Here is a 16,829-nt window from a genome sequence, read left to right on the forward strand (position 1 = left end):
ATAACTTTAGAGAGAGAAAAAATGTTTCATGATAATATAATCGAAAAAAAAATGCTTGAAGTTATCTTGAATAATTTTTTTAGAAACATAATAATAAAAAAAGTTTGTATTTCTCTAGAATAATAACTCCGGAGAAAATATATCCATTCATGAAACCCGGCTTCATAAATTCTCTATTAACACAAAGGGAGGATAAAATAGATATATTTTATTAATAAATAATTGCTTTAACACTAATGTAATAAAAATGATTTCAAATTACCTTTAGAGATATCCAAGAATCCTGATTTGATTGTTTCATTAAAAAGTTTTATGCATTAAGTTAAGTTATGAATAAAACTACAAATACAAGAACCATTAAATTTTTTTACAATGATTTCGTTTTCACGAAGAAAATCAAAAGGAAAAAAACTTTAAAGCTATGTTTGATTTCCAGAAAATATTAAGAAAATAAAAAAATTTTAAGAAAAATGATTTTATCTTATTTTATAAAAAAATATATAAAAAAATCAAATATAATAAAAACTAGATAAAAACTTATGCATTTTAAAGTTAATTAATTTTTATATTGATAAGTGAAAATAAATAAAATGTGTTTGGAGTAACAAATAAAAAAATAATTAATAGATTTTTAATTTATTTTTTATTTTCTTTTAAAATAAAAAAATAAATATAAAGTCAATAAATTAATTTTATATATTATTTTAAACTTTTTTCATAGATTTAAATCTTCTATATATAGATTAAATAATTTAAAAATATATATTAATATTTTTAATTATATTTAACATTTTTTGACATTTTCTATAATAAAATTAAATATGAGAAAATTATTTTTCTTTCAACTATTTTTCTTTCTCTAATACTTTTTAAGAATTAAATATAAACTTTTTTTTTTTTTTTTATAAATTATAAAAGGGAAGTTTCCAGGCTACTAAAACTGATTTTCTTTATACTTAAAAGGATAGTCTTCAAGAAACGCATGGAAATGTCGTACTAATAAATTAATTAAGTAATAAATTACTTATTTCAAAAAAATTATAGGGTTATTTAATTAAAAGGGTATGTGAAAATTTAATTTTTGAAATTTATTCTTTTATTTATTTATTTTTTGTTTCATTTTTTTTATACAAGTACCCTCGTTATTTAAAAAAAAATATATATATATTTTGTTTAAAAATCTATATAAAATACTTAAAATAATAAAAAGTATTTATATTAAAAATAAGGTAATTTTTATGAAAAAAAAATGAGAAGCATTAGATTTGGATTATTTCGTCCCTTTTTTTAATCAAGAATTCTAAAATCTCATTGGTCAGCTGCGGTGGAGCCACAGGCGGAGCCCACGTGTATATAACGGCCGAAGTCTCTGGATGCTTCTAGCCCGCCAAATCTATAAATGCACCGCCCTTTCTCGTTTCTCTTCCTAAACGCAACACTCGACAAATTCCAGACTCGCCATAGCTTCTCCGAATGATCCAAAGATCCGAGCCCAGAATGAAGATTCGTGGAGTTGCATTGTCCATCGTAGTCTTCGCTTTATGGCTATTAATCTTCTCCCAAGCAGCAAAAACCCTCGACCCTTACAAGGTGAGAATAACCAATTCTTTGTCTTGCCTTCTTTTTCTCTGATTTTTCCCTAATGTCATCTTCTTTTATTTCTTCAGTTCCCAATTCCTTAATTCATGTGCTTTTTTTTTTTTCCTTCTTGTTTGGATCATAACATGGAGCTGGGGAAATTGACGGGCTTGTGGAATGTGGTTTTGGGAATCAATTTTTATTTGGGTGGCGGTTTGGGGAGCATGGAACCATATAGAGTGATTTGAAACTGGGAACAGATTTGTGGGTAAAACCTAGATGGATGTGTACAAAGCATGAAACTTTATTGGTTTCTTTATTATCTCAGAATAAATTTCAGATTCTTGGACAAATTGGGCAAGGTCTGGGTTGTGGCATGGAAATTTTCCCTAGATATTTGAACTGTGTTAGTTCAAAATGAGATGCTTATGTTAGAAATTGCAATGTAATTGGATTGGCTTTAGGTTTCCAGTGGTTTATATTCGGAGTAGCTATATTAGCTATACTGTACTTTAGAGGAAGATTTGTCTGTATGGTGATTCCGGAAGTTTTACAGAAAAGCATCCATTTGAGAAATTTCTTTATCCCAATATATTTTTCCCTTTACAAATGGAAGTTCTACTTATTTAGCTTCATATTCATTTTCTTTCAATTACTTTTCCCTAAGTCTTTTGGTGAAATTTTTACTTTGACCAGGTTCTTGGGGTTGATCGAAACGCAAGCCAACGGGAAGTTCAGAAGGCTTTTCACAAGTAGGCTTGGTTCCTCTTTAATCACTCTGACTTCTTGATATGTAGTTTTGTGATCGCATAGTCATGTTTTTTTTTTTCCTCCAAGATCTAGATTAGCTACACAAAAGTTGCTTATGCTTTGTTGAGATTTTTGTTATAAGCACAAAAAAAGTATCTTTGCTTTTTTATGTTTTTACTCTGAAAATGGAAATGAAAACCAAGTGAATCTGGTAAATTGATCATTGATTACAGAAGTGATAGTTTAGTTAATAGAGACAGTATATGTAGGCATGTTATTGCCTGGGAACAGTCTGGGTGGGCACTGAGATTATTGGTATGAGGCTCATTTGATTTTGGCTTGGGTCAATTTGGCCTAAACGAAAAGGCTCAGCATGTATACATGTGTGTATGCCTGCATGCAATGTTTGAGAGGGCATGAATTTCCACTGTTGTGTTTGAAAGAAAGTTTGGGAGACCTAAAATTCAATCTTTTGCAAAACATTTCAATTATATTGTTTATGTTTTGGTATTGACCAGCCATCATGGTGTAAGTTGAATGAGCAATATATATATATATATATTTATATGTATCCAGCACTATAATTTGGAACTCATCCAATATCATTTTTTCTTTCATTTTTCAAATCTCCCACCTTTGGGATGGTGGAAGTGGGCAGTGGTGTGGATGGTTTCCATGATCATGATGATGAATGTAGTGGCAATTGGATGTGATGGTAGTATTGTAGTTATGACCATAATACTGGTTGGTTAATGGGTAGCAGTAGAAGGAAAGAGTGATTTCTTTTGCCTATTTTATAGTGGTTTTCAAAAAAATAAAAATTAGTTGTAAGCTTGAAGTAAGGAGCCATCATTTTTTTTTTAACTTTTTTGGTTTGAATTTAAAATAAGTATGTCTAAGGTGCATTATCAAAACTGAATTATTTGGTTTTGTTTTTGTTTAATTTTTACTTCTCTTCTTTCTTTTCAAAAGCAAGAATAGCTCATTAAAGAGAGTAGTCCAATTGTGATTGCTTTTCTTGATAGGATGTGTTTGTGCACATGTCATTGTATGATGTATTTACATCTGCCCACAAGCACAATGCATTTACAAACACACGCTTGTATGCATATGCATTTATCTTCATTTATAAAACATGCATTATTATTTACTCATTCTTGCTTTTATTCTTTTATACATATGTAGGCTCTCTCTCCAATATCACCCAGACAAGAATAAAAATAAAGGTGCTCAAGAGAAGTTCGCACAGATTAATAATGGTATAGCAAGCTTGTTACTTTATTTATTTATTTATTTATAAATTTTCCTTTCTATTTCTAGTGTAGTTTTTCCTATGCACTCTCACTTAAGTCATTTTATTTGTTTTACTGTTTGAATGTGAAAAAGTAACTTAATTGTCATTATTATTTTCATTTAATTTTGTGTTTGAATTGCATATCATACACAAGCTGTTACAATTTTCTTGGTCTGAGTGTTAAGCTACATCTTTGGATACAGAATTAATTTTGTGGCTAATGGAACAGATCTTTTTTGGTATTTTACTTGATATTGTTGTTTCTTGTAGTCTTTTTGATGGACTTTTCCCCTTTTCTACAAATGCCAAATTATGCCTTCTATTTACTTGTTTTCAGCATATGAAATTTTATCTGATGAAGAGAAGAGAAAAAATTATGATATGTATGGGGATGAGAGGGGCAGTCCTGGATTTAATGGGGGCAGTCCTGGATTTGATGCTGGCAATCCTGGGGACAACGGGGGATATACTTACTTCACAAGTGGTGGACCAGGTGGATGGCAACATATGGGTGGACAGGGAAATTCCAAGTCATTCTCATTTTCCTTTGGGAACAGTGGTGGTCAGGGTTCATCCAATTTTGATCTCAATGACATTTTCTCCAATTTTTTCGGGGGAGATAAGAGTGGTGCTAGCCATTTTGGTGGTTTCAGTGGTTCATCCAGAACTCAGTCTGGTGGTTTTGGTGGTTCATCCAGAACTCAGTCTGGTGGTTTTGGTGGTTCATCTAGGAGTCAATCTAGTGGTTTCAGCGGTACATCCTGGACGCAGTCTGGGTCTGGGAACTATCCTAAGAGTATCCCGGACATAAATTCTCAGGTGTTTAAGAAAGAAATAGCTGACCAAGGGATCACTTGGCTATTGTTATCTTACTCTCCCACACTGAGTGGGATTCAGTATTATGAATCAATCATAGAGGAAGTTGCCACCTCATTGCAAGGAGCTTTAAAGGTATTTGTGCATTTTTCAGTGTGCTCTACCATTAAATGATCTGTTGATTATAATGTTGGAAAAATTGTTCTGGTGATTAAGGCATATTATAATTGTCAATTTTTTCTTACAGGCTGGAAGCATAAATTGTGAAAACGAACCAACTTTTTGCAAGGAGCTAGGAATATATCCCCGAAAAGCACCCAGAGTTTTTGTTTATTCATACAAAGCAATTCAAAGTGGTTCCTTGGTAGAGTACAAAGGTGATTGGGCTACGAAAAATTTAAAGGGTTTTTGCCAAGAACATTTGCCTATATTTTCAAAACGAGTTGACCTGGATACTTTTGACTTCTCCTCTGGCACTGTGGAACGGCTACCTAGGGTGATGCTTCTTTCTACCAAGAAGGACACTCCTGTGATATGGCGTGCCCTTAGTGGCTTGTATCGTAAACGATTCATCTTCTATGATGTAGAGGTAAGCCACAGCTCCTTGCAGACTTGTAACTTGAATTTTCTTAGCAATTATTAGCCCTCTAATTCTTAATTATTTAGAAATTGTTCACTGTAAAAGATTTTTATCCTTAATATTGGCAATCCATATGCTTTTACTATTCTTCTGCTTTGATACCTAAATTTGATGTAATTCCATTGAAAATACTGATTATGCTTGGCAAACTGATTTTGTTAGGCTCCGTTTGAATCCTGAAAATTTTGAGGAAAAGTAGGAGGTAAAGAAAATAGAGGACAGGAATGGAAGGAAAAAAAATGTAGGTTAAACTAATTAAATTTTTTTTGCTGACCCTCCCAAATTAATTTCTCTTTCGCCTTCTTTTTATAAATAATAGAGAATTTGAAAATACGTAAATTTTTTTAAAAATTTCATTATATTCGATTTTCTTTTGTACTTTCCACTGTAAACAAAAGAAGAGATTTGGATTCCTTCTCACTCTTTTCCCCTTCCTTTGTACTCTCTGTGATCCAGACTGAGCCTTGGTGAATAGAAGTTTAGTACTTTCTGTGATCCAGAGAGCCTTGGTGAATAGAAGAAACCCTTTTTCATTGTAGGGAGCAAATCCAGTTTTTTTCTACCCTTAATATGTAGTAAATGCATTTCCATGCTTATGTAGGTTCATGATGCTTCTGACAAAGTGGTGAAGAAGTTAGGAGTTGATGCACTTCCAGCTATAGTTGGTTGGATGACAAATGGGGAGAAGCACGTATTAAGAACAGGGATTTCTGTGAAAGATTTGAATTCTGCAATTCAAGAACTCAGTACCTTGCTTAATGGCTTTGCAAAAAAGAACAAGAAGGCAACCTCAAGTCAGACTAAAAAACCGGAGACTGAATCAATGGATAAACAGATACATTTGCTGACAGCATCAAATTTTGATGCTATTTGTGGAGAGACAATCCCAGTTTGCCTCATTGGTGTTTTCAGATCATCCAAAGCTAGAGAGAAGGTTGAATCTATCCTGTCTGTGGTAAGTAAAATCTTCTTGAATATATATACATATTTTGGGACTTTGGGTCAAGCTTATCTACTGCTCGAGTATGAACAACTCATTTTTGCATATTTTCTGGCTGGAGCAAATAGTATGAAAATTTAATTGCCTTGGTAAATTGCAATAGCTCTGGAGTTGAACAACTTGTGAGCCTACTACTGTAATTTGTAGAATTTTTGTTTATTAGAATTATTGAGTGCATAATCTTATCTTAAGCTATAGTCCCAAGTGACTCAAGGAAACTGATTGTTATCTCAAAGAGTGGTAGCTATAGATGCTCACTTAAGTTATTAGTCTCTTATACTATTCTATGACAATTGATCGTGAATGAACAGTGCTAAATATGTGCATATGCATATTAGAGTTTCTAATTAAATTTAGTTCAAACCAATGAATGATAGCTGTTTGATATGTACAATATATGTAACTCTTCTATGTGTACTTTTGTGAGATATGGTTTTACTCTGGTCATAACATCATATTTTGTTGTCTTATGTTTTTCTTCTAAAAGTTCATCTAAGCTGCAGTGATGTATTGTATTTGTCTGAAGCTGCATGAGAGTCACGCCATTTCAAATTTTTAAGCCTGTTTGATGCAAAAGCACATGGTTTTGTATTTTATTTCTGATCAATCTGCTTGTGGGTCTCTATGGATATATTAATAGTGTCATAGCTTTCTTTATATTTTAGATGTATATGAATGTGCGTGCTTCCAAGTGGTGTTCTACCTTCTCCTATAGAAACTACAGGGTCCAGAAAGCAATTGATTGATTTGAAATAGCATCAATCCTAAAGTAATGGAATTTTCTATTCTGTGACCCCATTTGTAATCTAGGACTAAAGTTTTTAGTTTGCTCATGGTCCCTCATTTCAGGTCTCTCAGAAATCACTATCAAGGAGGCAGAACCCGTATTCTGGTTCTAAGGATTCTATTTCGTACACTCTCTTGGATGCCACCAAGCAGCCAGCATTCTTAACTGCATTTGACAATTCTGGATTCAAATCATTTGATAAGTTATTGATAGCCTACAAACCTCGGAAGGGGAAGTTTGCTGCATATACAAGGGAAATAACGGTAGAGGAGGTAGAGAGGTTTATCAGTTCAGTTCTCAATGGGGACATACAGTTTACCAAGATAAAACAGAAGCCTAAACTGAGGTGATGGCAAACGTGGTCTGTGAATTTCATGTACGTAACAGAGTTTTTGCTTCATCCAGTTGTTGATTATAGCCCAAACTACAATGAAGACATTGATATGGGCATCGACCAGAGATGCCCATAGATGCGAATGCTGGTGTTGTTTGCACTTCTTTATTTACTGTACAAGGAGTACGTGTAAATTGGAAAAAGAGGTGCGGCTGGTAGGAGATGAATTATATACAGGGAGGGAAATCCTCAGAGATGGCAATAGTTTCATGATACCAGTAAACGAAAAAAGTAAAGACTTTGTAATCTAACTTCAGCTTCTGGGCTGTTAATGGAACGTTAACCACAATTTTCATATGCTCTTAACATGCACTTGAATTTTTGAGCTTCGTTGTAGGAGTAAAGAGGATCACGGGAAGGCCAACCATCAAAACACAACCTTGACTTATTCTTAAAACTTTTATTCAATTTTGTGTTTAGATAGTAATTGTAATTATATAGTTAGTTTTATGCTGAAATTCTTGTGACGAGTTTATTTAAGTTTTAGTGTGAATGGAGTTAAACAAATATATGCCTATATTAGGGTTAGAGATCGACTTTGATACTATTTATGACAGTTTGCTTTTTTATATGTAGATATTGTTTGTTCTGAATCTAATAGACTCTCAAAACTTTAAAATATATCTATATAATTAAAAGTAGATCATACATATAGAATGTTAGAGCTTTTTCTTCAATCTCATTACATACTACATAATATTAGAGAAAAAGTTTTTAACACTCTATTTAACGAACTTCTTTTAATTATGTAATTACATTTTAAAACTGGGAAGATCCATTGAGTTCAAAATAAACAATGTTTATATTCGAGGAAGCAAGTAATAAATGGTATTAAAGTCTATCCCTCATCTTAGCATAAGAGTTTTTTTGGCCTCGCATAAGGTGTTTTTCTATCTAACCTTGTTATCCCATAGTATAAAACAAGAATGTTGTGTTCAGATGAGGGTGATTGTGATATCTCACATTAGGAGAAAAAATTCTTGACACTAAATATATATGAATTCTTCCTAATTATATTGACACATTTTAAAAAGCATAAGGGCCTATTGACCTCAAACTAGACAATATCTACATGGGAGGGAAGTAGGTCATTACAAATAATATGAAAATTGATCCTAGATTCCAATGTGGACATCTATTTATTTGACTTTACAAGAAGTATCTATTTGTTTTAACCTTGCAATCTTGTGAGATATAATGAAGATGTTGTGTTTATATTAGAAGGGTATGATTATGATATTTCACATCAGATAAGGGAAATTTTTTTTTAATCCTATATATATGAACTATTTTTTACTATGTAAGCATTATAAACTCTTTTCCCACATTAGATAAGGAAAAAATGTTTTAGAGCAACAAGGACAAGGCCAAGAGCAAACAAAATTTGCATTTTAGGGAGCGAGCCATTACAAACTTAGTAGTAGAAAATTGTTTTGAATGTTGTATCTCTAGGTATAGAATCAATTGAGTTAAGCTCTTGTGAACTTAGTGACAGAAGTACAATTGAGCCATCATTTTGTTTTCTATTTTTCCAAAGTTTGTTTTAGCCTCTTTTGCCACCGCAATTTGAATTGTTGAGTTGGTTGTGATTTAATGTTCTTGCTAAGATTTTAAATGGTAAAAAAAAAATAAAAAATTATAATAATGAAAAATAAAAGCAAGAATAATTAAGGTGAGATACAAAAATTGTATTCTTTTTAACGAGATTTAAACCTTTTATGGTTTGACAACTTGAAAGATCAATGTAATAGAATTTTTTTGGTTTTTCTTCTTCAAGATACAACAACCCCACTTATTAGTTTTATACCTCATCCTAATAAGTGGTAGAATTTAAGTTCCATGATATTAATATCTATATGGGAAGAAACAAGTCATTATAAATGGTCTTAGAATCGATTCTTGATTTTAATGTGAACATTTGTTTGTTTGACTCGATAAATGTATCTATCTATTTGGCTTTGTAATCCCATAGAATACAATGAAGATATTGTATTTACATTAGGAGGTAGTTGGATAATGAGAAAAATATCATAATATTATATATGTATGAACTTCTCTTAACTATATAAACAAGTTTTAAAGTCATGAAGACAAAATCGGCTCCGAGTAAACATTATCTACATGTGGGGAAGTGAGTCATTATAAACTTAATAGAAGAAAGTTGTCTTGAATGTTGCATTTCTAGGTATGGAATCAATTGAGTTAGCCTCTTATGAACTTAGTGACAAAAGTACAATTGTGTCATTATATTGTTCTCTTGTTGCTACAATGCGGATTGTTGAGTTGGTTATGACTTAATGCTCTTGCTAGGTTTTTAAATGGCAAAGCAAATTACAATACTAAAAAATAAAAATGAAAAAAATCAAGCCAAGGTAAAAAAATCTTATCCTTTTTAAAGAGATTTAAGTCTTCGATGATTTGAAACCTTGAAAATTTGGTGCAAAAGACTTGTTTCCTCTACAGGATACAACAACCCGATTCATTCATTGTATAGCACACACCGTTTGCACAAGTGGTAGAACTTTAAGGGGGTGTTTGGTACACGGGAATAGGGAGTGGGAATAGACATCTCATTCCTTTTCTCCCTTATTCCTATGTTTGGATAAATGTTAAGAAGGCGGAAATGAAATAAAAAATTATTTCGGCAGAAATCAAATCCAACTTATGAGTCGGATTTGCATTCATTAAAAGTAGGTGGTATTCTGATTCATTAAACCTATTTGATAATATAAAATAACCTAAATTATTATTTTACCTTCTTATCTTGTTTTTCAAACCCGATGTTTATCTTCTTTGTAAATGTTAATCCATTCATCATTCACTTCTTATCTTTTTTTTTTTTTTCTCTTTTTTTTCTTAGTAAAATATAATTCTATAGCTTTTTTTGCATGACAAATTATTTAAAATTTTGATAAAAAAAAAAACGAATATTTAAAATTTTTTTAAGGTTATGGATTTTATCGGATATGATACTTGTTGAAAATTAGAATAAATTTGAATTCTTTTATTTCCTCTTTTGAAAATAGGAAAAACATTTGCTAGCTTTGAGAATTTAAATATTATAATAAATAATTTTTTTTTGAAAAATATAATTTTATAACTACTTAAGCATGACAAATTATTCAAATTTTTAATAAAAATAATAATTGAATATTTGTGCATTAGGGTTATACGATTTTTTATGGTTAATTTTTATTTATTGAGTATATATATATTTTTTAGTCTTATTATTTAATAACAAAAAACCTCTCAAATTTTATTTTATAAAAATAAAAGTAAAAATAAAAAATATTTTAAATTATATGTAAGGATATTATTGTAAATTTATTTCTTTTTCATTTCCATTCCTATTATTATCAAACATTGGAATGGAAACAAATAATCATTTCAATCTTGCATTCCTAAGTTCATCAAAATGCTAGAAATGGAATCATCAAATTCATTCCATTCCATTAAGAAATAGGAAAGGAAACAAAATATTATTTCCATTCCCTATTCCGACGTACCAAACACCCCCTAAGTTCCATAGGATAATACTCTTTCTTGTGGTCAAGAAAATAAATGAAGATGTGAAAAAAAAGGAAGAGGATGAAAGAAAAATATGAATGATATAATTCAATGTTATTTATAAATAAGTTGTATGACTTCATGTGAAAAAGTCAAAAGACATATAGACTATATTTAATTTTCGAAAAGTATCGAGGAAAGAAAAAAATATAAAAGAAAATAGTTTTCTCATGTTTTATTTCACTATAATTTTTTTTGAAGAAAATTAAAATTAATTACAAATTTATATATTTTCAAATTGTTTAATTTTTATATAATAGAAGAAAATAAGTGAAATGAATTTAAAGAAATATATAAAAATAATTTATTGATTTCGATTTTTTTTTTCTTCACTTTTTATTTCTTTCCATTTTTTCTCTTTATTTTTTTCCCTCATATTTTCCTTTAAATTTTTCAAGAACCAACCATACCTTGTACAGTTTGAAAATTCCTATAATTTTAAGACATTTTAACCGTTATAACCTTCTTTGACCTCAAATTCAATAGGTCGTTATACCATTTTAAATTCCCGTAACTGTTATATATAATATATAACCATAAAATATCACCTTTAATCCCTCGTAAAATACAACCATGAAATTAATAGGAACATAAAGAATATGAAGAATGTTATAATTGAGTGACAAAAATATTAAAAATACTATAACACTTCAAATTCTTCTTTGAATAGAATGATAGATCATATTTCTAGCTTCTTTTTCTTTATTTAGGTTCTAACTTGTTCTTTATCATGGGAGTGGGAGAGCTTCATGATAGAACTTAGGGCTTATGAGAGAAGCCATCCAAGTCTTGTACTTCTTAAGGTGATTTCATCTTGGATTTGGAAATACATTAAAATCAAATTTATTTAAAAAACGATTTAGATTGAATTTGACAGTAATTTTAGAAAGTGTTTTTAATATTTTTAATACTTGAAATTTTTTATCTTTCAAGTATTATAAATGTTAAATATTTTTTAAAATTACTATAAGATACACTCTTAGGTTCATCATTGAAGATTTAATAATGAAAATCGAAAATAATGATTTTTTTTGGAATCTCATTTTTTTTTTTTTTTGGGAATAGTTTTTTAAATCATTACTATTTTTTTTTTAATTTCTTATATTTATTTAAAAGCTCCTATTGTTATTTTTAAAAAAAAATTATAAAAATAAAGTAAGAAGCATACTCAAACAAATACTAATATTTGCATCCTTATTTTCATTTGATTTAAATAATTCTCTATTAATATTTAGTTGAAATCTTTATGGCCATGGATGAAATACAAAATAGAAGATCGTACAAACTAAAAAAGAGAGAACCAAAAAGAGACAACTAGTCTTTTCTCGCAATTATTAGCCCTTGTTATCTTCATGTTCGTGGCCACCTAAATTATCTTTAAACATGCAGGGAACTTGATATTGGGGTTTAGGGCCCAGGTCACGTGCATTGGTGAGTTGGTTTAAGACCTAAAGCCTTTAAGCGCGGGTGTGGCAAAATTTCATTCACGAATTGGAGGCTACAAATAGATCCACGAACATGCTTAATTTCTCGATCATAATTCACAGGTTCCCCACTCCTTAACTTTGACCATTCCATTCAATTCTCACCTATGAAATTGGTACCAAACTCCCATTTGAACTCTCTTTTCTTTTCTCTCTTTATTTTCTAGGGACACAAACATTGCTTAGAGTCATCAAAGTCAATTTTTGAAAAATGGGATTGTGGTATCCTATATCCCATTCTCTATTCAGTTGTTAAAAGAAGAAATTTCTAATACATGTTTCGGAATTATGATCATATATCCCATTCTCTATTCAAGTTGTTGTAGGAAGAAGTTTCTAAATATAAGTTTTTAATATCATATATATATATATATATATATATATTCAAATCTCACCTATGAATTGTTACCAAACTCCCATTTGGACTCTCTTTTCTTTCTCTATTTTCCAGGGACACAAACACTAGTTAGAGTTATCAAAGTCAATTTTTAAAAAATTTGGAGGAAGAGAAGTTTTTAATACAAGTTTCTAATACTATATATATAGTATTTTAATGAAGTTTTAAAATTGCCGAGGTTTATTGGACATAAGGCAAATAATAAATAAATAAATATATAGAACAAATACAAATACATTTTTTTAGAGATCTTAAGAATAAGTTAAGTAAAACATAATATAGAGTATATTTGAAGGATGTACTTGTCCGATACCTAAAGCAATTAAATGTCTAATATAGAAAAAAGAGACTTATGAAACGATGAGACTTAAGTACAAAATAATGATAAATCGTAATATGTAAAACGAATGAATGTTTGATATAAAAGAAAGAGACACTAAATATAAATAAATGAAATCAAGATATAAAATAATGAGATATAGGTTAAATATATAACAATGATATCAAATTGTATACCTAATATATTATAATTGATTTCGTTGGTATCCATTCAATACTTTAATGACACTTTTTTTTTATATATATATATATATATATATAAGTTTTGCTCTTGAAATAAGAGTTTTGTTTGAACTTAACTTAAAAAAGGAGTTTTAATTTTCAATGTGCTCTTTTATTTAAAATAAGTTAATGATGATGAAACAGCAAAGCAAAACATTTTGTCCAAAATGTTTACATATGACTTATTTTTTTAATCTAATAAATAAGGGAGAATTATGTTTTGGGCGTAAATGGTCCCCAAATTAACAAAAAGTCCATATAACTCTTCAAATTGAGTTGAAGGATATGAGATAGTAACGGACAAATATACCCTTAAGAACACATATAAAATATTTTATAAAATTAAGTTAAATAAATTTTTTTCAATAACTTTTTTTCAAAAATACTAAATTAAATAAAAGTGGTTTTCAAAAATATTAAATTAATTTTTTTCAAAAATATTAAATTAAATAATTTTTTTCAAAAATATTAAATTAAATAAAACTATTTAAAAAATATTAAATTAAATAATTTTTTTCAAAAATATTAAATTAAATAAATTTATTTTAAAAAAATATTAAATTAAATAAAAGTATTTTTAAAAAATATTAAATTACATAAAAGTATTTTTTTAAAATATTAAATTAAATCAAAAATATTTTTAAAAAATATTAAATTAAATAAAAGTATTTTTCAAAACTATTAATTTTTTTCTCAAAATCAACAAAGGGCATTTTTGAAAATACTGAAGGATAATATCCTTCAACTTAATTTCCATACTTTCATTGAGTCTTGGGCTCAATTTGAAGAGTTATATGAACCTTTTGTTAATTTGAAGGCCCATCTACCCCTAAAACATAATTCTCCCAATAAATAATATGATCTAATAATGAATATTTTGAAAAATACAATATTGTTTTAAAAAATATTTCTTAAAATATGTAATTTAAAAAATATTTTTAAATATGCAAATTGAAATGTCGACGGAATTTTAAAATTTCCTTTTAAAGAAACACCTTTAAATTTTATAATTTCAATTTCAATTATTTCTTCAAAACACACCTTTCAATTTATAATTATGATTTCTTTATAAGACATATAAAGGAAAATCAAATGTTATTAAAATTAGTTAAAATTTTTATATAAAAATAAAAAATATGAAATGATTTTGAAATAGTGTATAAAAACAATTTATTAATTTTAAATTTATTTTTATTTTTCTTTATTTTGTTTTTTATTTTACTTTTTCTCTTTAATTTCTTTCCTAGATATTTTTTCTAATGTTAGGTTGATTCTCGAAAAATTTGATAGAAAATGTAAAGAAAAAAAAATAAAAAGTGAAGAAAAATGAAAAATCAAGTTAAAATCAATAAATTATTTTTATATGTTCCTTCAAACTTATTTTATTTATTTTAACCTATCAATATAAAAATTAAATAATTTAAATTTGTAAAAATTTATAACTTTTTTTTAATTATATTTAATTTTCTTTGAAATTTTTTATAAAATAACTAAACATGAGAAAATAATTTTTCTTACCATTTTTTTTCTTTCCTTATTACTTTTTGGGAACCAAACATAAACTAAATGTTTTTGGACCCATGATGCATAATTGTAATAGAAAATGATACATTTAATTTAATTTGAATTATTCTTCTAAAATTTTAGAAATAACTGTTATTTATATAGTTGAAATTAAAAAGAGAAAAATAAATTGATGAGGAATTATGAAAAAGGAGTTTATTCAAAGTAAGTGCTCAAGTAGACAACCACCTCCTCCTGCTCATTAGTCTCAGCATTTTGGAGCTGCCTCCTCACTTTCATACTATTCTAAATCAAGCAACCGTGGAATTTTCTTCAAGAGAAAAATTGGTGTAAAACAAAAAATGGAAAAATTCTAATCAAAGCTGTTTTCCTCTTTATTGATTCAATCCAGGCGTCTATCTGTCACTTTTAATTTCCATTTCTTTTTTCTTTTTTCAATCTTTTTGAAAGTGATAATAGGAGGAGAATCCGAAGCAGAAGATATAAACTTTACTGTCATGTTTTAAAAGAATATTAACCATATATAATTCTATTAAGTCATATTATAGAAATGTTTTTTTTTCTTAAAAATATTGTTTTCATATTTTAAAAATAAGAAAATGTGTCAGTTTTCAGATCGGGACTTATATGTTACAAGGAAATTGAGACGACCGAGAGGGAGCCGGATCCAAGAACACAAACTCCTTGCTGGCTTGATGCACCAGATCTTAGACACGTGGTCAACATGATCTCGTTCATGGCAAACTTTTTCTGGCCTCAAGCGCCAGGATCCTGGACACGTGGCCGACGTTCTCCTGTTAATGCCACGTGATCCGGTAAAATTGAAGCTAAAATTCAGAAGTTCCCAGCACCACCGAAGTCAGCGTGGACCTCATTCAGCAACTTCCACGAGGGCGGTGCACTAACACATGTTGTCCATGGTCTCGACAGCACAGAAAAATTTCTTCATTGGAGGTGGAGGGATGGGCCTGCGCTCGCGGCGCTAAAAAGCTAAAAGATTTAGAGAGAATTACCCAAAAGGGTAGGCTGGGCAAAACAATTACGAGAAAGGATGATATCTTTTAATAATTCTAGGGAAGGACTTTAATAGGCTTAATATACCAAAACCACCCTTTAATTAAAACTTTTAAAATTCAAAGCATTTAAAGCACTTCATTTGATTTATCAATACATTTATGGTACATGAGTCCCACATTTATTGTAATTATTGATATTTAAATTTTAAATCAAAATTTTGGATTTAACCCTTACAATTATATATAATTTTTTTTATTTAAATTTATTATTTAAAACAAAATACTTTTAAAAATATTTTCAAAATATCATTTATTGTTTTTTTACCTTTTTATTTTTATTCTAATTTTTAATTTTATGAAGAAAAAAATAAGTTTTATAATTATATAATAAAAATGATGATTTTTTCATATATATATATATATTATAATTTTAAATTGATAAATTATGCTTTTGTATTAAATTTAAGGAAGATAAAATGTTTAATTTTTCATTCAAATTCTCTAAAAAGAATAAGAAAAATGATAGAGAATGTTTAATCATTTTTTATTTTTATAATAAAATAATTAAAAAAATTATATGATTTTTTTTTCCTTTGTATAGTGTTTTTTTTTTTCATATAAATTTTTTTTCTCAATGCATCGAATGGATGATATTAATATATTTGATATGTTGAATATTAATAAGGTATAAAAGGTGATCCTCAATATTATTATTTATATTATAAAATACAGACACAATAAAAATATGTTATAATTACAATATAAATACACTTACATTACAATATATTACAATAAAACCTAATTAAGAAATTTATGAAATTTTTTATAAAAATGGTAATTTGTATGATCATACCATATTTCACAATATACCTATATCATAAATAATTTCTGAAATAAAATGAAATACAAATTTAAATTCACGGTAATTTATATATATACAAAAATTATTAAATAATTTAAAACACTAAATAAATGTTGTTCAGCACCACCGAAGTCAGCGTGGACCTCATTCAGCAACTTC

At 28.4% G+C, this 16,829-nt stretch overlaps 1 protein-coding gene across 3 annotated transcripts; it reads left to right on the forward strand.

Moving 5' to 3' along the window:
• The first annotated feature begins 1,423 nt into the window (after positions 1-1,423).
• LOC117921250 (dnaJ protein ERDJ3A) lies at positions 1,424-7,739 on the forward strand. 3 transcript variants are annotated; one of them, XM_034839091.1, is made up of 8 exons: positions 1,424-1,590; positions 2,275-2,330; positions 3,514-3,587; positions 3,960-4,274; positions 4,308-4,573; positions 4,686-5,027; positions 5,680-6,033; positions 6,928-7,739. In XM_034839091.1, exons 1-8 carry the CDS (start codon positions 1,474-1,476, stop codon positions 7,213-7,215), a joined length of 1,812 nt encoding a protein of 603 aa, XP_034694982.1. In that variant the 5' UTR covers positions 1,424-1,473; the 3' UTR covers positions 7,216-7,739. The 3 variants fall into 3 exon arrangements, with proteins under 3 accessions (XP_034694982.1, XP_034694981.1, XP_034694983.1); XM_034839090.1 differs by having other exon boundaries at positions 3,960-4,573; XM_034839092.1 differs by lacking the exon at positions 6,928-7,739 and adding an exon at positions 6,582-6,709 and having other exon boundaries at positions 3,960-4,573.
• The last annotated feature ends 9,090 nt before the right edge of the window (positions 7,740-16,829 follow it).

Source organism: Vitis riparia, chromosome 8 (assembly GCF_004353265.1).
Source record: "Vitis riparia cultivar Riparia Gloire de Montpellier isolate 1030 chromosome 8, EGFV_Vit.rip_1.0, whole genome shotgun sequence".
Lineage (NCBI taxonomy): Eukaryota > Viridiplantae > Streptophyta > Magnoliopsida > Vitales > Vitaceae > Vitis > Vitis riparia.

Excerpts from the sequence above, each read along its gene's own strand:
- LOC117921250 (XM_034839090.1), top strand. The coding sequence starts at position 1,474 with ATGATCCAAAGATCCGAGCCCAGAATGAAGATTCGTGGAGTTGCATTG. Across the intron at positions 1,591-2,274 it reads AAACCCTCGACCCTTACAAG|GTTCTTGGGGTTGATCGAAA; the intron begins GTGAGAATAACC and ends TACTTTGACCAG. Across the intron at positions 3,588-3,959 it reads GTTCGCACAGATTAATAATG|CATATGAAATTTTATCTGAT; the intron begins GTATAGCAAGCT and ends ACTTGTTTTCAG.